This window comes from Gavialis gangeticus, unplaced genomic scaffold, assembly GCF_001723915.1.
Source record: "Gavialis gangeticus isolate Ggan-Ray unplaced genomic scaffold, GavGan_comp1, whole genome shotgun sequence".
NCBI lineage: Eukaryota > Metazoa > Chordata > Crocodylia > Gavialidae > Gavialis > Gavialis gangeticus.
In genome coordinates, this window is record NW_017729034.1 from 71,576,276 (window position 1) to 71,601,282 (window position 25,007).

General features: G+C 39.9%; 1 protein-coding gene across 3 annotated transcripts in view; it reads right to left on the reverse strand.

Annotated features, from left to right (window-relative positions):
• Positions 1-3,614: 3,614 nt before the first annotated feature.
• The window catches only part of FNDC1 (fibronectin type III domain containing 1), a 136,109-nt gene continuing 114,716 nt past the window's right edge, over positions 3,615-25,007 (reverse strand). For all 3 annotated transcript variants that reach the window (XM_019527050.1, XM_019527049.1, XM_019527051.1), the window contains 5 exons: positions 12,863-12,942; positions 10,679-10,708; positions 8,556-8,717; positions 6,984-7,106; positions 3,615-5,511 (listed from right to left, as the gene is read on the reverse strand). In XM_019527050.1, coding sequence (XP_019382595.1) covers positions 5,396-5,511; positions 6,984-7,106; positions 8,556-8,717; positions 10,679-10,708; positions 12,863-12,942 — 511 coding nt within the window. In that variant the 3' untranslated portion in view covers positions 3,615-5,395. The remainder of the gene's footprint in view (positions 5,512-6,983; positions 7,107-8,555; positions 8,718-10,678; positions 10,709-12,862; positions 12,943-25,007) is intronic.

The window sequence follows — 25,007 nt, forward strand, 5'->3', positions numbered from 1 at the left end:
GAAGTTCTTCTATAGCGATTCAGAGAATCCAGGTGCTGAAAAGGGAGTCATCTAGAGGTCGCTAATATGAAAATCTAATCACAGGGGTGTGTTTATATGCCCATTCCACTCCAGAGCTTAGGCATCTTACTCAGGGCTGCACAGCATACCCTTTACATCCACTCCGGATTCAGAGTCTGGCATGCTCTTGGGCAGGTGGGTGCTAGCATAGTCATCTAGTAGGTACAGCTTTTACCTAGGAAGTGAGCCTGAGTAGGAACTGGGCCACTAAGCAGCCAAGAGTCATGAAGTCAGAAAGACAGCAACAGAAGGGAACCTGATGCTGTAGTTTAAGGATCTGGACATCCAGGAGGAAGGGAGACCCGAGCCCAGCTCCCTGCAATCAGGGCTATGCCAGTTTTCATCCAGTAGCTGACTAGGATAAAACATATAAAGAGTTCCAGCAGCAACACTACTCTACTAGATGCTGATTTCTCTTTCACCTGAAAAGGAACAGCACAAATACTCTGGGAGAGGGACAGCAGAGATGAGGGGATAGCTCACTGATTAGGGAACCAGGCAAGGACTTGACTTGGGTATGCGGCTGGGTAGGGTTCGGTATTCCCATCTCTCAAAATTTAGAGATTTCAAAAGTGTTCCTGTTTGTCATCAGGATGAAACCAAGACCTTTTAGAATCTGGTTTTGGTGTCTATCTCCCCCCACCCTTCCAAAGCCCTCTGAGTGTAGACTAGCCAAAAGCATGGTTGTCGGGGCACATACCTAACCTATGGAACACCCAGGTTCAAGGCTTTGCTCTTCCGTAGCCTAGTAAGTGCCCTGTTCATCTAGCTATTCTGTGGTGGGCTCCTCCCCCCAGAAATACCACCCTGGACCTTGAGAAAGCTTTCCTGACAAGAGCTTCATTACAACTACTTAATTCAGGTGAAAAAGTTTGGGTGCCAACAGTTTTCAGCAAGAAATTTTATTGAAAAAGCTCCAACTTGCTTTGCTTGGGAGACATGGGTTCAATTCTCATTTTTCTTTCATAGAAAATTCAATTTTATTCCACAGATTCTTTTTCTGTGACTCTTCTTTTAGTTCAGAAAGCACACTGGTGCAGACCAATATGATGTCTTAGAAGGCATTGCTGCTAGGCATGATGCATTTAAAATCTCTCCATGACTGGAATATGAGTCTAGCTAGAAGGAATACACTGAATTTCTACCTCTCATGAGTCCGGACAGGAGCAACTGGTGGAAGAGCCTTTCTCTTTACCTCTGCCTAGGAAAGATCATAGGATCATAAAAAAGTAGGTCTGGAGGTCATCTAGTTCAGCCCCCTGCCTAAGGCAGGAGCATCCCTGAATAAAGCATCCCAGCCCAGTGTCTGACTAAACTGAGCTGGAAGGAGATTTCTCTGCCTCTCTAATTAGTAGGGCTGTGCAAAGCTTCAGTCCCTGATTTGACTCAGCTGAAATTCAGTCAGATTCAGTGGCCAAATCTCTGAATCAGAATATAATCAGAGGACCCTTTCATCTTTCCAAATCAAATCAAATCAAGTCAAATCAAATCAGAACCCTCCGAATCAATTCAGAGACATTCAATGTTTTGGACTTAGACACAGCTTCCAGTACTTCCAGGTTCACCGCCGAGCATGCAGAGGCCCCCCCCTGCACTCCTGTGGGACGCTCCATCCTCCCCAGCATCACAGTGTTCATGAGCCACCTGGTACCTTGAGGTATGTAGAAAAAAACATTAAAGCTGCATCTATGGACGAATGACTGATTCTCCAAATCAGCATCGAATCTTCAGATTCAGATTCAGCTGAATCGAATTGGGGACAGTGATCTGAATCAATTAATGGAATCACTGTCCCCAGTTCAGGTCGAATCCAAATCCGAATCAAATATGGCCTATTTCACACACCCCTATTAATTAGCCTGCTTCAAAACTTGGCCACCCTTATAGCCAGAAAGTTCTTCCTAATCTCCACCTACATTTATTCTGCTTTAGCTTGAGGCCCTTGCTTCTAGTCCTATGCCTGACAGCCACAGGGAAAAGGCTGTCTCCATACTCTCTATAATCACCCTTCAGATATTTTAAGACTTGACAAATCCCCCCCTCAACCTTCTCTTCTCCAGACTAAATAATCATAGTTTTTTCAGCCTGTCCCCATAACTCATGCTTTCCAGACCTTTAATCATTCATTTTTAATCACTCTCCACTGGACTCTTTCCAATCTGTCCATATTTTTTCTTGAAGTGTGGGGCCCAAAACTGGACACAGTACTCCAGGTGAGGTCTCACCAGTGCCAAGTGGAATAGGAATCATTTCCCTTGCCTTACAAGTGACACTCCTGTTGATACAACCCAGCATGCTGGTGCCTTTTTTCATAGTTCCATAGATGTTAGGGCCCTGGAAGGGACCATACAGATCATCATTTGTTTTGCAAGAAAAGCACACAGTTAGCTCATATTCAGCTTATATAACCTCAGGTCCTTCTCTGAAGTGTGGCAGCCTAGCCAATCATTCCCCAGTATTTGTATCTGCAATTATTACATCCTAAGTGCAAATTTTTGCACTTATCCTTGATCAATTAAATCTGATTGCAGACCATTTCTTCAGTTTACTTGGGTTATTCTGGATCCTAGCCCTACCCTCCAGAGTGTCTACAGTTCCACCCAATGTGTTATCATCTGCAAATCTTCTAAGTGTACACCCGGTCCCATCGTCCAAATCATTAATGAAGATGGAAAACAATAATGGACCTGGGGAACACCACTTGATACCTCCTCCCAACAAGATATTGAGCTACTCATTGAGCAGTGATCCAACCAGTTTTGTATCCACCTTACAGTACTTTTATCTAGTCTGGTAGTGCTCAAATTTTGTCTCTCAAAACCTGTGGGGCTCCCTATGGGTTCAGAAAATTGGAGATGGGAGCATAGTGGCAGTGTTAATTGCCACAGTTCTCGGAGCCCTGTGGCAATCATCTCTGACACTGCTCCCTTGCCACTAATTTTGGAGCTCTGGAGAGCCCCTCAAGCCAAGTGACATGGCCCTGTTTATTGAACGGGGCTGACCTACAAGGGTGGGCCACAGCCAGACCCAGTGTGGCATGGATTTCACATGCAGTCCGGAGGACCACTGCTCTAATCTGTATGCTTCCTTAGCTTGGGGGAAATGGTGTTAAAAACCTTGCTAAAGTCAAAGTATATCACATCCACTACTCTCCTCACAACCACAGAGCCCATGCCCTTATGGAAAGAAATCAAATTGGTCAGACATGGCTTGCTCTTGATGAATCCATGCTGACTGTTCCTGCCCACCTTGTTCTCTTCTAGGTGCTTCATAAAAGATTCCTTCAGGACTGCTTCGTGATCTTTCCAGTTATCAAATTATGCTACAGTTTCTCCTGTTATATTGTTCAGTAGGGGAAAACATTTTAAAGGAGTAGTTGGGACACTGTTCCCTAGTTATTCTGGCTGCAAAGCCCTTATGAAACTTGGTCTTACACACACTTCTTCTGTTAATGAAAGGTGGCACCTTTTGTTCTTCCAACTCTCGAGTTTCTGACATTTGAGAGACTTGAATCTATGTCAGCCTTTTAGCACAGACAACCAGAAGGGATACAATTAAAATGGAACAATATATCATATGTTTATTAGGGAAAAGTTATATTTAAAGATCATATATTTGGCACTGTATGGAAGCAAAAAGATTAGAAAACAACTGAATGTTCAATCCCAGAATCACTGTGAAAAATAAAAAGCTCTTTTAATGATCATTTCAGTTACTTTTCTCCCCATACATTTACAATAACTACACAAGCAATTTTAAAGATATTAGTCCTATACTGTGTGTAAACTGAAATAAGAGCAAAAGATAAACCAGAGGTTGGATCTGTCCCCGAGGTACACTGCTATTTTCCCAGGCCGTCAGAGTGCTGGAGTCTTGTTTTGACAATGCGCAAAGGCTGAGAGGTTTTTACAGTGAAATGTTTTGGCCACAGAGGCTACAACCCATTGGTGAAAAGTAAACTGGTAATGCAAGACTGCACAGAAAGACAGTAACAGGGTAGAAGAAAACTGATGCTGTGATGCACTGAAATGCTGCTACTTTGCCAGCTTTTCAAACAAATGTTGCAACCCTTGGCAAAAATCAGGTGTGTGCTTCCTAGACACACTGTACTGGTCTGCCATTATGAGGTACTTTAGAGAAGAGCATGGAGACTTTCATACTGCATTCCCATGATGGATCAAAGTTAGAAGAGTTTTGTGTCCCTTGAACATCCCTAAAGGTATCTGCTTTTTCAGAAAATAAGTTAAAACTTGTCTGCAAGTCCTGCATTACCTCTTCAGTACCTCAGTAAAGAGATACTTAATAAAGTGGCAAGGAATAAATAATACATGAACAAGATGAAAATGGATCAAACAAAAACTGCGCTAAACCTGTTAAATAGTACTGGACAGAAAGTTAACTAACGTTGATACACGGCTGGAACTGGCACTTATGCTGGCTGACAGTGCAATTTTAATATGGACAAAGGGATTTACTCCCCTTTAATATCCAGTCCATTGGTTTGAGAAGAAGCCTGACATAGCCCTTTGATCAACAGTAAAAATGTCAGTATTGTAACAGTTCAACAGTACTCACAAGAAGAACACAGTTCTTTCCATGGTTAATATATTGTGCATAAGAAAATGTTTCATGGAACTAACAGCACCTTTTACATAATAATCCCAAACATATTTATTAAGTGAACATGAAGACCTCAGTATCTCTAAGTAGTACTCCTGCAGACATACAGTACTGTATTTTATATATATAAGTGAATTTACATTGTGACCTGGTGTTTAGTCCAGCAATGGGAAAACCCCATAGAAAAAGTCTTAAGTAGAATATATTGCCTTTGGTGAATGTCTAGTAACTTGGCATGACTGCATAGTAAAATTCTGAAGCATGGAGCTCTGCCAGTGGTAGGTGACAGAGCACTCCATTCCTAACAGTGGAAAGTGTTTAGCAATTCCATTAAGCAAGCACAGCATGCTTAGGTCATTCCTGCAAGATATAGGCAACTTCCAAGTTTTCATGGCTAGTAAAGTTTTAGGTTTCACAGGTCGCACCAGATGCAACCGTATCTCCATGCCTTTAAGACCCAGAGAAAGAAAGGAAGACACCAAACTCGAACCCTGTCCACGTTTCCCAAGCAGAGACATCAAGCAGCACCACAGACTTAGGTTGACAAAATGTGTACAGCATTTGGTTTGGCTGGGGTCTTCTGAGCAGCTGGTCTTAGGTGGTTCCCTTCTTGTTTCTGCTTTTCAATCAACTGCTCACAGTCCTTTGGTACGAATCATTCAAAAGGCATGGATGGTGCGTTCTGCGTCACGTCTGCAGGCAGACTGCTACATGATTACCATTTCCCTGGAATAGGCACGCCACACTCATACCAGCCCACATAGTAATAAGGCGTTGTATGACCAATGCGCCCAAATGATACAGGTTCCTGGCGAAACTGGCGATAATACCCTGTCAGAGAAACAGCAAAGGGTGGTTCAAACCAAAGGGAAATGACTTGACCAATGACTTTTCTGCATTACTGAAAACTAAGGGGGCTCATACATAGCAGTTACCAGAACAAAAAATAAGACCTAAATGTTATTTGTTAGTCCCAGGCCACTTTGCAAAACGTAAGGTCAAAAGTCCTTTCAACCTTGCCGAATTCTATCATCTCATTCCATCTATACACATTTCTTTGACAGTTTCAATTGAATTTTCTACTCTAAAGCTCTGTCTTGAACTTCTTGTGTAATTTTATGATCTGTCTTTAACCACCTTCTGCACTGTACTCCAACAGAACACTACATGGCAACAGTGGGTTCTCTCCTCTCTATAAAGCTGTCATATCAATTTAAGTTCATGAAGCAGTCTAGGATGAAAGATGCCCTAAAAATAAATGAACATAGCATCTTAAAGGACTCAGAACAATATTAAATAATCCCCACCTTATAACAAAATAAGGAGGCAAAATGTAACAGGAAATCAGAGAGTTAACCACCACTTATTTAACTGGTAACTCTTTTCCCCATCTGCAGAAATAATTTGACAGCTTAACGCATTAAAAATCCTCAGCATTCTTTTCTACATAGTTTATGCAGTGGAACATCTGAACTGTTGATTACTGTGCCAAACAGAATTTGTGTGCTCCCTATCTGTTTCTGAGAGGTGGTAATGCACAGCTGGATTAGCAATCCTTATAACAAATACAGAAGTGCAATAATATGCTATGATATCTAAATGTAACTGACTTGGAGCTTCACAGTCACCCAAAATCTAATATCAGAGCAAAAGCATTTACACAAAAAACAGCCTCTTTTTCTCCTCATGGAATACTTATGTGGGTGTATGATTTTGAACTGATCATATAATGTTTACCAGGAATGCTTGACATTAAAATTCAAGCCATATTTATATAGTTGCAACTAATCATATATGGCATGTGGTATTGTTTTGGTTTGTGACTGGATGAGCCAAACCTTATAATTAGGTGAAAGGGCTTCAAAAGCTAGTCAGGGCTTTTAGTAATTTTCTAGTTTATTCCATGAAGTGATCTGCAGAGGCATTCTCTCTCAACTTTTACAGGTCATTGTGGTTTGTGGATTATTAACCCGTTAGAGCAGGCTTTTCTATATGTTCATTCGTGCGCTTTTGCTAATGCGCATTAAATTTAGTACCTCCATTGTCAGGTATGAAAAAAATGTGCATTAGCCTATTTTAAGGAGCATTAGCAAAAGTTCATGCTTTTTTTGATGCTTTAATGCACATTAAAATAGGCTAATGCACATTTAAGTGTATACATAGATAATCCTATAGTCTTATTATATTGGTATGAATTCTAACAGAAGTTCCTATAACTCTGGACAGAGTGAGAGAAAATCGTAAGTGGTGATGTGCAAGCTCTCCAGGTTCCATTCAATTTGACCTTAGTTTCACTATTTTACCTCGAATGGTAGGCAGGGCTTCAACGTATGACTGAGGTCCTGTTCTTCCATCCATGTGAGAATCCACAAACTGGCAGTGGTCTTCTCCTCTCCCCCAGCTATCTCCAATACCATAGAATGTATCTGAAAAGTACATCCAAGATCAGAACTATTCCCCTTAGTGCTATTACAAAGAGCTTTATTTTTGCTGGGGGCAGCTTGCCATTTGCAGGAAAATAAAGACAGCAAAAAGTCAGTAAATACAGGACAAAAAGTAATGCACCAATAAATAAAGGTTTTAAAGGTAAATATGCCAAGGCATCAATAGATACATAATACTGTAAAAGTTAAAGAATGCTGTATTTGCTAATAGGAAGGTGGGGGGGGAAAGCACTGTAACTTTTCTTAAACTGGAACTCCACAAAATAATAATTTATCTATAATACAACACCAATGATAGTGCAGGGAATTCCAACTGGACCAGCTACTTCAATGTGTGATGAGGAAGCAAAAATACCCCTAGGCCAGTAGTGCTCATCTGATAGCAGTCTCAGGTTCAAGCTAGGATGTGTGGCTGCAGGTTCCTCATACACTGGGATCCTACTGTTCTGACTGTTTGCATGTCACTTGTTCAGGGTCCTGCAACAATGCAAATGTTTTGCCATAAAACTCCAAAGAAGCTTGAAAAGTTTAGGGATAATCCTAGAACCCTAATATTCCCTCATGGTAAAATAGATTCTTGTGTCTACAGTCTTGTGAAGGTTACTGTCGATTCCCTATCAGTTTCTGGATTTCCACTGAGGGTATATCTAACCCATTAAAAGAGAAAAACTCTCTATGTGGACCCTTTCCATGGATCCCCTATACATATTTGGCAATTAATACAGGTGTGGATTTCCATTTATGCTTTCAGAAGCTCTGCAGGAGGAATGCACGAAGAATATTCCTGAGGTATCTGTAGAGTTGCTTAGTGACAGCTTTTTAAGATTTGGTGCACTACCTAACTGGTAAAACAGATTCTTTCTGAGCACAAGTGTGCCATTCAATAAATGTAATTATATGTTCTGCCTTTCACTCATGGGCCTTTTTTTAGTGCTATAAGTGAAATATTTTTTCTGCTTTAATTCAGAATGGAAAGAATGTCTATAAGTATAATGATATATATACTGGTCAACTGCAGGAATCAGACCAAAGCTTCATATTCCTGTTTCTTACTTAGTAGTCCTATATGTGTACCTTTATCACTTGGGGCCATTTTTTAATTCCTTTTGAGAAGTCCTGCAGAGAGGTCTGTAGGGTTGCTTAGATGCAGAACTTTGCTTTTACTATGACAGTCCCCTGTTGCAGGGTATCAAAGCTATGTCATCCACTTATTAAGCAGGACTCCCCACTGATCTCTGAGGCAAGATCTGTTTAAAAACGAATAGCATGATATGGCTCCATAGCATCTTCAGCTGCAACTTATGGCTCTCAGAAGTGTCCTCAAGATGGTATCCCATCCTCCTTTGATGAATAAAGCCAGTGAATAAAAACAGCCTCGCATATCTGAATCCTGCCATCATAAAAAAAAACAAACCCAAGCCCCATGCATACCTTTCAGGTCATCACTGAGGTAAATCTTATATCTCAAAGAGTTGCAGAGAACCACTCCCACAAATTTTCTGTACCAAGTCCGTTTCACATATTGCTTGCCACTGCAATCTGAGTAGGTAGGATCGTATTTAAATGTAAAGGGGATCCAGATGGGCTCTCCACCTTGAAAAAACAAAATAAAGTAAAATAAATTAAAATAAAATAAAATATGAAGGACAGATCTAGAAAAAAAGGAAATGTCAACATTTTGCTGAAATTCATGACCTGGGTCAAGTAGTAACAGGATCAGGATCACAAGTTTCAGGATCAAGATAATAAGCTATCCTTTTTACTTCTAGATGCCCAAGGTCAAAAATCAACCAGTTACTCTCTAAGGTGTTACCCTTCCCTGCTTTCTGTATATTGAATGAAATAAAAATCAATAATTATGTCAGATCCTTTCTACACATTCATTAATCATATGCCATTAAAATGGCATTAAAATGATTACATGTAACACTTTTAAAAATCATGTTAGAGATGGAAAAATCCCCTGACTTAATCATCAGATCCATTCTCTCTGTAAGGACCTTCTGTTCTAAGATGCAATACAGAAGGGACAATTAATGAATTATGTCTCCCTCCCCCTGGACTTCTGGGAGAGGGCTCTATGTCTTTTCATTCTAATTGTGACTGTAAAACAGAAAACAGTCACAAAAACGTAGACTAGTGTCAAAAGATTCCTCTTAAGCACCTGTTCCTAATTCATCCTAATGCATCTAGAATGCAAAAGGGTCTCAAACAGTAGATTATCCCATTGTCCAGCATAACTAATCCCTCCCACAGTTTGTCTGGTACAGACCATGTGCTCTCTGTTGCATTCATGTAACCACATTGAAATTAATGTGGTTGCAATGGTACAGCTAAAAGCACAAATTGGCCTGCACTATCTTGGTTTTGTTCTTATTTCCCCTGATGTCATCCCATTTCAGCAAGGTACTGAAGCGTGTGCCCAATTTTAAGTGCATGCATAGTCTCATTACTTTCAGTGAGGTAGCTCCTGTACCTAAAAATGGGCATATGATTTAGAAAGATACTTAACAGAGACTCTGAGTAGTTTGGACACTAACATTATCTGTATATAGTCCCATGTGGTTTAATATTAAACAAGGCAATGGGTCTCTTCATTAAAGAACACATGGTAAAAAAACAAAAAACAACCCCCCCCCCAACAATGGATAGTACACTTGAGTGTGAAATAAATTCTGTTGCTGCTGCTAAGGTAAAAAGATAGGATTAAAAAACCTCATTAAAGGTTTTGGGTTTTTTTGTGCAGAAACTTTAATTTATATCAGAGACTCAATGAAATAATAACAGATCTGACGCCAGCAAGAAATAAGAGACCTTTCCTAAAGAACTCAAACTAGAACTATTTTAAGTGGTTGGAGGCTATATCAATTACATTGCTAAGATTCAATATTATAAATAACTGGCTTGTTATACAGTGCATTTACTTGAATACAAGACAACCCTGAATATGAGACAAACCACCAATAATTAGATTCTATATGAGGAAAAATTATAAATTTGTTATAATTTTCCACATATAGAATATAATTATTGGAGAGTTAACTTAAATTTGCCCTCCCTCCCACTGCTACAGGGAAAATAAATCGGGGGGGGCCAGGTAGCCTCCCTGCCCCTTTTTCTTCCTGCAGTTCCTCCCAACCTAGCCTCGTGGTAAGTTCCTATCAGTATGTTTCCCCATCTGGGCCACGTGTTTTATAATTATGCTCAATGTTGGCTGCATTTCATCAATGTTATAGGTGGTTTTCATAACTGAGCACATGCTGTTTCTGGCAACAGTTTAATGATAGACATAGACAATGTAATGAAGTGTCCTGGTATGTGACTGCACGATGAGGGGCTTTCCCTCTCCTCTCCCCCACCCCCCAATCCCCTCCGACTAGTGGAAAAAAAAACCTCACCTTGAATTCGAGTAAACACGGTAACTTCCTTTATTATAAACAGTAGAATCCACCTTCATTCTATGTGCGTGTGTGTATATATGTATGCCCACAATATCAGCTTGCTACAAAGAATTTACAATCAGTTATCGAGACGTTATCAAAAGAAAGACTTACCAGGTGGTCTGACAATAAGCAGAGGATTATCTATAATGAAATTAAAAAGTACAATTCAGTGTTTTGCCTTGAAGCCTTATGTCTCCTAAAGTTAAACATATTGGGTGTCAAAGAAAATGGCATTTGCAGAGAACAATTCTTTCAAGCTGTTTCATGAACGCTGGTTTCAAAGCTAACATTATTCATGCCATATCAAGGACCTCCTCAACTGAAGGAAACTATACTTGGATTATGCCATTTATGATGTACCAATACCCCGAAGTGGATAAACTCCACTGCAAGCAAAGGGGGGGAAAAAAAGATTTCAGTGTTCCCTTTAGTTCAGTGATAGGAAGCTCCTGGTAGCCCCTGAGAGCCCTGTCTAAAGCATGAATAGTTTCTGATCATCTGAAATTTTGTCTTTTTAAAATGAATATGTGATAAAAGGTTTATCACTTATTAGTTTCTGATTTATGGCTTAACTTTCAAGACTGAACTGAAAAAGGTGTTTAATGCTAGATTAAAATACAAGCACTTTTTTGTATCTGTCACTGCGATATATATATAGGTTCCTGAATTGCCCTTTATTGAGCACAGGATGCCTCGAGCAAAGATATATGTTTATCCATTGTTTGGCAAAGTTCCAGGAAGTTTTACTCAAGAAATCAAAGAGTAAGTTGCTGTCTTCTTCAGAGAATGACCTGGGGTAAAATGGTACACCTTTACTATACTGCTTAATCCCATAATATGTGTTACTCAACCCACTGTATAGTTGGAGTTATGTTAGACAAGTTTTCAGGCACAAAGTGCTCTTCCTTCCAGTCTAGATCATGGCTACAGCGCTCCAGCCCTGCCAATCCCATGATGGCAGTTGCTTCTTTGAGACATTCTTTTGCATTTTCACCAGCTGAAAGCTTCAAATTCTTCAGAGAAACATTCTGAACTAGTAGCTTTTCTTTCCCCTGATTTGTTCAGTGACAATAACTACCACACTGGGCATGAGATGCAACAACTCTTTTGGTATTTACCACAGTTTGAAAGCCTTCTTGGCCATATTGCAATTCAGAACTTAAAACATAATTGATTTAACTTGTTCGATAACATTTCTAATTTGACTGATTTCAAATGGCAAAAGTAAATCCTTTGGCCCTAATTCTGTAAATTGCTGGACACTTTCTAGAAGACAGGCTATATTGTATTCTCACAATGAAGGTGGTAATAGGAGTTCTTGTTGGATTACATTTAAACAAAACCTATTCCTTTAAACATTCTGGGTCCATTACACAGAACCTTTTACTTGATTTTGCAGTTGCTCTATTTTGTTTGCTTTCACTGACAGAACTTCCATAATCCTAACAGGAGTTCTTGGACTTCTGTTGGATTAAGCTAAATGGGTACAAATGAGACAGTAAGCACCAAAATTATCACAAGGCTAAAATCTGTAATCCAGGAAGATGTTGGACATTTAACACGAGAGAAGACTGTAGAATTTGGCCCTTTCTTGTTCAGTGATAACACTGGCTTGGGGCTCACTGGAAAAAAATAGCTAGTTTATAGGGTACATATTACCCTACAGCATAGCACTATTACCACTATAGCATAGAATCTGATAAAGTAGGCTGTTGCCTACAAAATCTTATGCCTTTCTGAATGAGTAGACTTTAAGGTACTATCTTGACATGCCTTCTGCTTGACTTCAGGCAAACACAGTTAACTCGCTCTTGTCCCTATGAAAAGGAGTGCACATTGTCAAAAAAAGGCAAAATTCATTTGAAATCTTCCTGTCTGATGGAATAATTGCTTCCTATGTTCCACCCCAAGACAATTACTTTCAACCATTCAGCTGTTCACAATTAGGAAGCTAATTTATTATCTGCTCAATCTGTTAAAGATGTATTAAATGTCCCAGTGTGCCTATATCGCTGAATATTAATAGTCTTTTGTACTGAAATTTAAACTTCCCAGGTGCACTTCATATAGGTATTAAATTTCATAGATCCATGTTATTACATTTCCTATGTTGACCTGAAAGAATAGATACTTTCACCTCATTGTCTTCAAATTTAACAACCCGATCATATTAACACAGAAAGTTTATCATCGTGATTATCAATCATCATAGGTGTTACAGTTTTGCCATTTTCCTGGCTTACCTATCATTAGAAGCTCAAGCTTAAAATAAGAACAAATAATAATAACCCATACCAGATTCTGTGACAAATGAGACTGAAGAGCTCACAGGTCCAAAACCGTAGGGATTCTTTGCTTGGACTTTAAAATAATACCTGAAATAAAAAGCAGCCTGTTGAAAGTAGTATGTTTTCCATGTTAACAAGTCCATTTGAAACAACTGCACAGATGGGGAAAGACCTTATAGGAGTGCAAACTAACGTAGTTCCATTGAGTTCAGTGCTCCACTGACTTTAATGGACCTGCGTCAATTTATAACAATTGAAGATCTGGCTGTTATTTATGTGTTCACTTCTTTTTGAAAGAACTATCATATATTGGACAATATTGTCCTAGTTCTTTGAAAACTGGATATAATTGCAAACTATGCGATTTAAAGAGAGTGCTTGTCTATACAAAAATGCAAGAGTTGTGGAGAGAGATATTATGACCCTAGTGAAAGCAAAGTAAATACAGACTCACTCCAATGGAATCAGTGGTGTAAACTTAAGTTTTGAACAGGTGCATCTGAGATTAGAACCTAAGCTTTTACATTCATTTATTAACTGGCGTATGTTCTGATAATATGAGAAAAGTCGTCAATGTAGAGGTGTTAGTTATTTAGCTATTAAGGCCTCGATACAGGAAAGAATTCAAAGCATACGCTTAACTTTAAGCACATCTCAGTAAAACTCAAAGATGGAAACCAGATTAGTCAGGTATCTCGTGTTTAAATACATACTTAAAGATAATTTAATTTCCTTCCAAAATCGTATGGTTTGGAGTTAAAAAGATAACATTTTTTTATTTTCAGTTTTATGGTTCTTTTCATTTCTTTATTTTCTTTTCCTTTTTTTCTTTTAACCATTTTTCTATTGCTAGAAGTAGAAGGAAGGGGGATGGACAGTGAGCAGTAGAAAATAATAAAAGATTAATTTCTTTGGTTTTTGTTCTTATGTTAAAAAATGTCAACTCTGTTAGGAAAAAGTGTAAAAGCACAAAAAAATGCAACCATTTTCACAAAAGATTATTTTGATCATTTGACCAGTTCTATGCCTGGGCTGCATTATCTTTTCCACAGTATCTGTAGTCTTGGCTGCTCCGGGGGCAGTACAGCTCCAATAAAACCAGAGCTTCCACACTGCCAGGAACTGAGAAACACATTCTTGGTCTGAGTAATTTTTAAGGCCAAACGTTCTAGGATCAATATAGGCTCATCAGACTTCTGCTGTATCCCATGGTCCATTTAGTAGAAAGCAGCACCCCACATTCCCAGCTCAAATGTTGGGGTTTGTTATGGAAATGTTGGCAGCCACTCATACAGGATATTAGTCTCAGGGGTGCTACTGATAGAACTACAAGACCTAAAGTTTCTAAATATTAGATATTTGATGTTGAAATGAAACTAAATAGCTGTTGTTTGGAAACAATACAGTAGGATTCAGGAGACAATGAAAGCCAAGTCCTATGGCAAGAATTCTACCTTAATATTTTCATAAACACTCATGTCAACCTTCTTCTTTCCTTGCTGCTTGCTCATTTCTACGCTTGCAAGAAATGCCAGGCATTTTTAATGACCATAAAACATCCAAACCTTAATTTTGCATCAATCCAAAACTGAGCATCTGCAAAAGTACAATAGACCATACATGACTCTCCTAACTGGATCAGTCTTTGCTCAGACAGAAGAATGCTACCAAACTCCTGGAGTATTTCCTTCAATCACTTACCATCCAAGTAGTAGGCCTAATACCCCCGAGCTTGTGAACTCTAATAAGAGCAGAGCATCACATGGTACAACTGTAGGCTACATCCGTCACTCATTAGGAAAAGAGAACTCAGTCACAAGATTCCAAAGGGGTGAAAGTATTTCAAAGGGAAAGCAGCCTGGTGGGAAGTCCACAGGGATCCACAGAACAGATCAGTTGCCTTCTATGGAAATGGTCAACCTCTGCTAACCAGCACACACACCTCATGTTAAACCCTTTCCTCTTGGCTCCCTGCCTGTACCGTCACAGAATGTTCTTCAGTAATATCCAGGTCCTAAGCTCATCAGTTGGTCCTCAGCAGGGATGCAGGTGGGAAGGAAGGAAAGGCCCCCTGGAGGGGCTTGCACAGCCAGCAGTTAGGGGTGTCCCCCCCTGGATCAAACACTTCACTGAATATAGCTGGCAGCTTTGGTAGTCATCACACACAGGGAAACTTACAAGGAGAATTGTTGCTGTTTTACATTAGAGCTCTGGAGGTGCATGTTCCCACCACTCTCCTGCTGAGGAAATGGGTCTCATTTCCATACTCCTTTCAATCCTACTTTGGGTTTAAGCAGGTTTACATTGCAGGACAAATAGCAAGTGGGTTACTTTTTATTAAAAAGAATAAAGAAAGAATCTTGCAAATCCTGGGTGTTAATAGTTTCATAAGTGTTTAACAAATGGCTCTGGTCTGACCAGCTGATGGCCTTCATGCCCGTATGGGAGCTTTTGAGGAACAGATGCCTTTTATGGTACCAAAAAGAGCAGAAGGTTAAAATTTAGAGACATAACAACAACAAACATCACACAACTGTATCTTGTGGAATTATTTTGGGGTGTGTTATCAGGAAAAGACAAAGTGTGGGTATCTTACATAAAATTTAACCACATGTACCTTAAACTCACAGGGGTTATTGTCATATTTATGGACAGAAATGAAATAAGGAAGCAGACTGTCTGCAACATTCAAGATTCACTTGTGGATCATAATGCCACCAACTGGCCAATATCAAGGGTGCACTGCAGGTACACAATCTCTGCACCCCCAGCATGGCCATTATGCTGGAGTTCATAAGGGGCAATGGCAGCAGAATAACACTGGTTTTCTTGTCTCATCCCACACAACCCTTCTTACATGCAGCAATTCTGCCTCCCTAAGCCTTGTCCCTCCTCTCTTTGAAAAATGTTGCCTGATAAAACTCTGGCAGAACAGAATCCTTCTATTTCCTGTATTGAAAACTGCAAAGAAACAACCAATACAGTAGGGTGAAGAACACGTGAACCCACAGATGTTTAAGCACACTGCAGATAGGTCTAGTGATTGCCATTGTGATCTGCAGTTCCATATTTTAAAACCTGTGAGCTTTCCCAGAAGTACAAGATTTAAAAAAAATCAAAAAACCCTTCAAAAGTGGAAAGTAAGATGAACAGACATAAGGAGGAAGATTAACCTGATTAAAAAGCCATTCTACAGTGAAATATTTGACTTCCACAACCATTTAGAGTCAGTATCAAATGCCAATTCCCACCCACACTAGTCACACTTATGGTATGAAACAAGCCAGAAGGAAAAGTCTAAGCTTAAAAACAAAGGCCAACATGGTTTCAATTAACTGCCCAACAAAATAGTATATCCAGATTGGAGATATCTTCTAAGGTTTCTCCAGTCTACCGACAGATCCTCAGTGGATACAGTTCCACAATTACTCGGCCCCCATATCTCTGCTGGATCTGATTATCTGACTGTCTTTTTCCTTAAGTACAAGTACAAAAACGAACAAGTTTTTTTTCAGTTTACTGTTACTGTCGCTTTCTGCACAGGGTCCTGAATATAATTAATGACTGCATGATATCCACAAAGAATTTGTAATTTCTTTGTACCTGCAGTGAACACTGTGGCAAAGAAAACTGTGAGACACCAGAATTTCAGAAGGTTGTGTTTTCTACTAATTCCTAACACCGTGCTTTTGGCTATGGAAATATCTGCCAAGATTTGGCTCAAGGTAAGGTGACAGAGAGAGAGAGACTAGTTCCAGCCTATCTATGGTTTGCATATGTAAAAAAGTACATGTAGATTCATCTTTTTACTGCCAAATTGCTCCTGTTAATAACAGTTAAATTAAATAGCACCTTCAGTATGAATATTTCAATATACGTTACACATAACAATTAATGTTAGCCTCAGAACTGTTGCGAGATACCAAAATGTTACCATCCACATTTGGAAGATGAAGAGATAGCAAGAGATGGATATAAACCCAGATGTCTTGACTTTCCCATGATGCAACTATAAGGCTGTCCTGTTACAGCTCTGTTAATATACTTCAATCAGGGAGTTCTAATGACCAAGTCAGCTAATAAACCCATTTCAGAAATTGTAAATAAAAAAGTGAACTCCCAAACCCTTACTGATATTGGTCAAGATATTTACTTCTATGATGGTCTTTAATCCTTTGCCTTACTGCTGAGGAATATGCTGGGAAGTCATATTCAATCTAACCTCATTCACTTCCCATCATGAATAAAGTAATACATTAAAAAAAACCCAACCCTGTAATTAATTATGCTTTGGTTACACTTTGGCTTGTCAGAATTGCAATGAGGTGGCAACTACCCAACTACCACTGTAAAAAACATGGGGATAGCAGCAAACTAAGCACCACACGCAATCCATTTTTAGTGCTGGCAAGAGAAAAACTAATGTTTCCCCCTAAACAGACTGCCTTCAGGCACTACAGACAACTTCCACTGAAATGTCAAAAAATAGTGTGATATTATGACATAACCATTAAAATATTCTACAATAATATATTATTGTTTGAAATCCTCAAGGGCAGTGATCCTTCCTACAGATTGAAAGATCTGATTTTCTACATCACAGTGCCTTTAATTTCTCTGGCAATAAAATAGTTTAACACTTTCTAACAGAAAGGGAGGATAATCACTCAAGGCCAGACTGTAACTGTGCGCTAAGATGCCTTTTTGAGTCTTGTTAAATGTTGCCCTTTGGGCTGCTCAAATTCTGATCGGTGTTAGTGCTAACTTGAGTTCGGAGCAGTCACACATTCAAGCCAGCAGGAGCCTTGAGAACTGAAAGGTAAGCATGCAGAAAGGAAGAGGGGGCCCATAAAACCTTGTCTCTAATCTGGTTGTTAGGACAGACCCATGGGAGATGTGGGTCTGAGTCCCTCAGGCTGAGGGCCTAGAGCCCCAGTTCTCCCACTTCTGGGCAAATGGCTTCACCACAAGGCTTCTACGCAAAATATGGGCACTTCCCTCTCCTCCCCTAAATAATTGAGAAATATATTTATAAGTTATTTTTAATCAGTATTAAATAGCAGTTGCCCTTAACAATGTTCAAATAGTTGTAATAATAAAATATCTGGATTACAGGCAGCCCTTGACTTGTAATGTTTTGAGTTACAACATTTCGCACTTACAACTTTCATAAATTGACACCCTGTTTCAACTTTCTGATGTCAGTTTCGACTTCACGACACTTGACCTGACGCCATGCCATGCCAGCAAACAAGTTCGCTGATGGGAACAATTGCCCATCTCCCTGGAGAACATCTGTCCAAAGTTCCTTGGACACCTTCTTTAAGAAAGCAGACAAGACTCCAGAGAAACCTGCAGCCAAGACTCTTAAGACGACTCCAGCCAAGAGCCCTTCAAAAAGTCCAGTCGTCACCTCAAAGAAGTCCTTCCAAATCAATATGATTGCTATTTATAATATAAATACATTACTGTACGTGTATTACTCATCTATAGTTGAGTACAAAATTCTGGGTTATTTTTGGTGAAAATAAGGTATCGGGCCTTGGTTCAGGAACAAATCCTCCATTTATAACATTGTTTTCTATGGGAAAATCAGTTCTGAGTTACAGCATTTTGACTTAAGATGCAGTTGTCAGGAACCAATCATGTTGTAAGCCCAAAGACTGCCTGTTTTATATGTCTTCTTATGGTAGAAGATGACTTGACCTGATGCAGTATCATCATGTTATACACTATCAGACATGTCCTAAAATGATATAAAAATAAAGAAATAATGTAACCGTGGAAAACAACGCATTTGAAAATGAAAACCTTGTTCTGAATTTACATTTTTGAAATGTAATTTTCATTGTTCCTGAAAATTCCCAAATGCTTAGTTTTGTTCCTAATCAAAACGAATACGAATTTGGAAATGTCAAAAAATTCCCACAAGATGGAAACTGAGTTCTCTTGGCAAACTACGGATCCAACTCTGACTAGTTATGGTGAGGTAAAAAGCTCTATGCCTTGTCTCTCCTATATCTGTAACCTGAAACAGCTATTTTGAGTAAGCACTATTTTGCACTGAAGATATAGTCACTATCATCTACATGCTCTCCCCTCTATTTGACTGCTCTAGAGCAGGGGTGCGCAAAATCCAGCCCACAGGCCAGATCTGGACCACAGCAGACTCCATTTCTCAGGAGCCCCTGCAGTGGTGGTTCCTTCTGGCTGCTGCTGCCAGACTGAGCCATGCTTCCCAGACATCAAGGCCCATCTGCCCCATACCCACCACTGGGGGAAGGACCCACATGGATGGGGCATGCAGCTGGGTGGCTGGGATGAGGCTGCAACCAGGAGCAAGGTGGCTGGGCAGGGTCAGGGAGACCCCTGGATCTTGGAGTGGTGACAACAGGAGACCGGGACCAGGGCAGAGCCATGATCTGCTGCCCTCACTCTCCTTAAATGAATGCAAGTTCTGCAGGCACAGGCATGCAGGGAGTGGATAGTAGCTCAGCCCTGGCTGCAGTGCCAGCCTGGCCCCAGTACAACTCCCCACCCAGCTGCATACTCTGCCCATGCGGCTCCCGGCTGGTCTCCATGGACACCTGGGATTGTGGGGCTGTAACAGCATGGGGCCGGGGCAAGCTCTGGTTCTGCAGCCCTGCACTGTCATGGCCCTGCGATCCTGGGCTCTCCATGGGGACCGGCTGGGAGCCATGTGGGCAGGTGCTGGATCTGCCATTTTGCCCACCCCTGCTCTAAAGTTTGATTTGAAAGGGAGGGATAAATGAAATAGTGCAACTACTTAAATATTGTTACGGAAATGCTTTATAACAAACTGTTCATTAAGGTGAAAGGAAACGTGCACATATGCAGGCAACCATCCAGAGAATTTTCAGGGAGACTGTGAGGTTGGTGACTCCAGCTTATCTCTGGAAGCTGTGTGATTGCAAGGGAGCGCATAGCTCAAAGGGTTTTCCAGGCTCTAAGCAAAGCGCTGAGGGCTGGAATAACATCATGTATTAAGTGATTGCAGTCAGTGAGCAGGAGCAAAAAGGTCAGTCTTCTTGGGACAAGAACTGGAGTGCCTTATCAAGGATTTCAGCAAAAAAGACTGCCTCCATGCAGTTCCCATGCAGTCCAAAGAAACAAAGCTCTCATACATCTTTGTAAACAAAGCATGCTTAGAAAATAGTCTGACCCTGTTATCAGTTTTCATCCAAACAGACACCACCCCAAAAGGTCCTGATTTTCCGCTCCTCATTACCCTTTTCCCAATGGTACAACAATCTGAGGGGAAAGGCAGTCAGGAGAACCCCTCTGGACTTTGCCTCAGATAGGCAAGATAGAAAGACAATTGCTTAACTATGGGTCTACAAGTGATGGAAAATTAATATTCTTATGGGAATATGACACAAAATAATGAGTAATGAGATCAACCACTAACATTATTCCCACTGGAAATGTCTTATCAGGACTCTTGCAGGATTCTGAAATTAATACATCACTGCTCTGTTTCTGTTCTGTTTTATATTGCTAGGGCACATGGCATGATCTCATACAGTCACTGCATATGAAAAGGAAGGCGGGGAGGGGCTTAATGACTTGGAATTTGATCAAAAAGCCATTGAAGCTAATGGATCAAATCCTTAAATCAGGACACATTGCATTAGTTAATTAAAACCAAAATTATTCTTTTTAACTTGGGATCCTGAACTGACTTTTATTATATGATGCTCTATAGGACACAGGGAAGCATCATTATGGACAAAGCTGGTTGAAGTGTTTTGGGGAAATTAGGTAACTAAACATTTCAAATGAACATTTCACTATTTTGAAATGTCAAAAGCAGGAAAATCTTATAAGGGCAAAAATTAAAATCTCCAAAACATTTTAAAGCATCGGCATTTTGAAATAAGAAGTATTTGTTCTCTTTAACCAAAAGTGTCCACATGTTTCATGTTGATATTGCTTTGAGTTTTTCCTATTAATGAAAATATTTGATGTTTCTGATTTTACACCCTGATTTAGGATGAACACAAAGATCAAAATGTTTAAATTTTAGAAGGGAGAAACTCCATTTTCTAGCCTACTCCAATTGTTACGCTTTCATTTATAATTTTAATATATTTATATTAAAATAGTTCAGAATAGTTTAACTATAATCTAACTTATCTATACAACTAAGGGAGACAGTTTCCCACCACTAAGAGACTGTCTTTATAACACACCAGCAAATTCAACAAAACTAAATTATGCTGGTTCTGGCAGTATAATACAAATGGCAATAAGGAGCCACAATGCCATAATTTCTCACAAACAACAGGTCCCAGAATATAGTAAGCACCTTGTTTTTGAAATGCAGAATGAAGAAAAAAAGACCTTTCCTGGTAGTAAATAACTGAGTAGTGGCAGCTAGGGAGTGAAGCCTGGCCACTGTTCTGCATGCATGCAGATTTTATTTTTTGTTTTCAGCTCATAAGCTGCAGAAGCTGCTTGTTGCATATTTCGTGCTTATAATGTACACCCTGATTTCTAGCAGATGGTCACTGGGATAATAGTGAGTGTTGTATGCAATAAAATATGGCATGTTTTTCTTAGTACTGTCTAAACTCCAAGTCAGATAAACACTCACCAGAGTTCAACTGTGTTAACTTGATATAAATATTAGTGTATAAAAAGGTGACTCATTGGTTTATATCTTTTTACTGTATATTAATTGCCAAGCATGAAACATTACAATAAACACTCATTAGCTGCTGACACCAATGCCTGTAAACCACTGCTGTGGCCCTATCAACATGTCATTGATACCCAAAATATTACCTAGTTCAGATGCATCTTATTTAAACAGTGACATTGATTATGCTGGGCACTCTAGGCATGACGCATGCCTCTTACTCATTTAATACATTGCTATGTCACTAGTCTATGTGGCCCCTGATCCTGCAAGCTGAATTGCTCAGTTGGAACCATATATTTGTACAGACAGACTCCAACGCCCACACAGCATCTTGATGAAATCTGAGTCCACAAATGAAACCTGTGTCCAAACAGAACAACTTGCAGGGCAATTTTCTCACCACCTCCAAAACTTTTGCCTGGTCTATGTTATTAACACTAATTTACCACTCACTGGCAATGACTGTTTCCATTAAAAAGCTGTCTTGGTATGCAAGCTATCTGTAGAATTATTAATAGTCAGGCCCTCTGCTGTGAGCAAAAAGAGTAACTGTCATTCTGGTGTAATCAAGACACATCCTAAATGCAATGGAACATTTTCCTACCACCATTTTGTACAAAATGCTTCCACTGAATTCAGTGGGAACCCTTCAACAAAAACAGGACCTGGTTCAGGTTACACACTACCTGAACTTTGTCCCATACCCAGCTTTTATCCAAGAGTCTAAAAATTGATTGAATACGCGGTAATTTAAGCACTGCTCAGTCAAGTCTATGCAACTGTGTATGGTAACCATTGAAATCTTTCCCAGTATAACTATGCTACTGGTTAAGTAGGGAAATACAGTAGAGCATCAATTATCTAGAAGTTGATTCTCCAGAACATCAATTCACCAGAAGGTTTTGAATTATTTTTAAAAAGTGGTTATGTCCGCCAGCACAATAAAAGTTCTGGGTCCCGTAACGTACATGGAATTTGTCCATCAGAGACATCCACTGTAATTCATACAGGCTCAGTCAATAATCTTGGTTTTATGCTTTGTGGCATGCATTTTGATAATCTGTGAGATAACTGTTGTTTATTTACAAGTGCTTTATCTATATGACTATACAGCAATTTTAATGATGTAAGTCAGCACTGCCCCATAGGTTGCCCACAGCCCCTGGGCTCTCACCCAGCCATCACTCACTTAATCAGTGTGGCTGCAACAGTAACTGGAGTCTCTGAGCTTTCCCATTCTTCCTGCCTCTGCCTCTGGCCCAGGGAGCAGGGTAGTGTGATGCACAGCCTGGTGAGCCACGGGAGCCCAGGGCCATGTAGGCACACAGTACAGTTGTGGGGAGACAGAGGCGTGCCCATGGCTCACCCTGGTGCAGCCTGTAAGGCATGTGACTACCAGCTACTTAGAAGCTGGACAGCCTTGCCGTAAGCCAACTGCATTAGACAATACCACGTTTACTGCTTATTGTTTTTTAAATATTTGTTTCACAGTACAGTAATTAAAGTAATTTCAGGACTTCTTACTGTGGGTTTTGATTATTTGGAATGATGGTGACACCAGTGAATCCAGATAATCGATATTCTACTGTAAATAAACACCAGCTGCTTGTAGACCCAGCAAGTCAGTATGAACTGGAACTCACCACTGAAGATCTTGCCGTCAGTATACTGGATCCAGTTTTTGATGCAGTTCTTATACAGGAATGTAGAAAGAACTTCCTGTCATACTTGTAAAAAACAGACACTACAAATGGGCCAAACGGTTTGAGCTACTGCTTAAGATGTAAAATGAAAAACTTGACTTGCTGATCTTCCCTATCTGCTTTGTGCTGTTGTGGTGATACAAGACAACCCAAATGTGGTAGAACTTTTTCATTAAATGTGTAGTTGCTTTGCTTCACTGGAGCAGCATGAAGTAGCTAGAACATGTCAATACCTCTGGCCCTCAGAGTCAAGAGATCCAGTAGCTATTTGCATTTGGATTTGTAGTCATCTGTAACATTTGTAAAATGCTATGAGATATTTCCTATGAAGTGCCAAACATTAATAAAGTTGGGGGTCAGAAAAATGGCCTTTAAGGGAAAAGAAAAACGAATGGAGGAGAAAGTCTGAAGAGACATAGGAAAGTGATTTAGAAAAGAAAGAGTGGACTTGAGAGCATTCTGCTAAAGTCTGACATGTCTTTTGCAAAAGTCTGAAGTGCAGTGTGAGGGAAGGGGAGTTGTCAAGACAGGCATGCTATGCCTTTGAGAGATTTTTATTTATTTATGTATTCATGTCACAAGAAGTCTGATCCCGCTCCCACTGTGCTACTGGAGAAGCTCTTATTGACTTCAATAGGCCCTTGATTAAAAACTTATATTTGCCTTGTTTGTTTTGTAAAACATTTGAGCATGTCAAAATGCCCAAAGCTATTGCAGAATTTCAAGTCGTTTTAGGCTCTGCCAATCACATTATTCAGAGTGCGATGACAGCTTTACATTTTGGTTAGAAGTTGATCCCTGATTCATATGCCATGTATGCCACAGTGTGCTAAAAGATGCTTCTCATATCAAATGGTGAGCACTTAATATCATCATTTGTATACAGTAAATTGTACTTAATCAGAGACTTCTCATAAAATGGGCATACAATTGGGAACACATGGCTTTTTTCTGTCTAGTTTCATCCTTCAGATCATATTTTATCAATTAGGCGCTTTCTTTTTTAGTGGTTACATGGTTATTTTTAAGATAAAAAGTATGCAGCCAATTCAGTCTGTGGATATGAAATATGTAAATGGTATTGGCCAATGCACACAATTCATGTGTTGAAAAGAATCCTCATGCCCCACCCACTGGCTCTCCCTGATTCCTGTGCTAAAAGAAAGTTCCTCTGTAATAATGTAATGGATTATATACAATAAAAATACAGTGAATACTGGGGCCAAAGGTTCATCCATTTCTTAAAATGAGGTCAGGAAAATATATATTTTCTCCGTACTATAGAATTCATATATCCTTTTGGTTGAGACTCTCTAAAACCTCTCTCATCTATCCAAATCTGACCATATTGGGAACTTCTGAACATTTCAGTTCACACATGCTCAGTGGGTTTCTTGGAGTTTGGCAGCTACCTTTTCCAAAGATTCCATCTGTACAGAGCATGCTGTAGCCCAGGGCTGCAAAGGCCGAGCAGGAATTTCCCACCAATCGCTCTTCCTGGGAACCTGGTGATGCTGGGCACAGGGATGGAGAACAAGGAAATGGACTCTCTTATGCTTTTAATCCACTCCCTCCTGGCTGCCAGGCAGCGAAGAAGAGAAGGCTGCAGCTTGACTGGAATGAAGCACACAGCTTTTTCTTTAATAGGGCAGGGGAGGGGGAGGGGGAGGTGGTGATATACCAAATATTGAGATACTGGGAAGAGATGCTGGAAAGTTAGAATGGGGGATGAACAGAGCACATGGGAAAAAGGAGGACTAGGACTGGGATATTCAGCGAAGTGG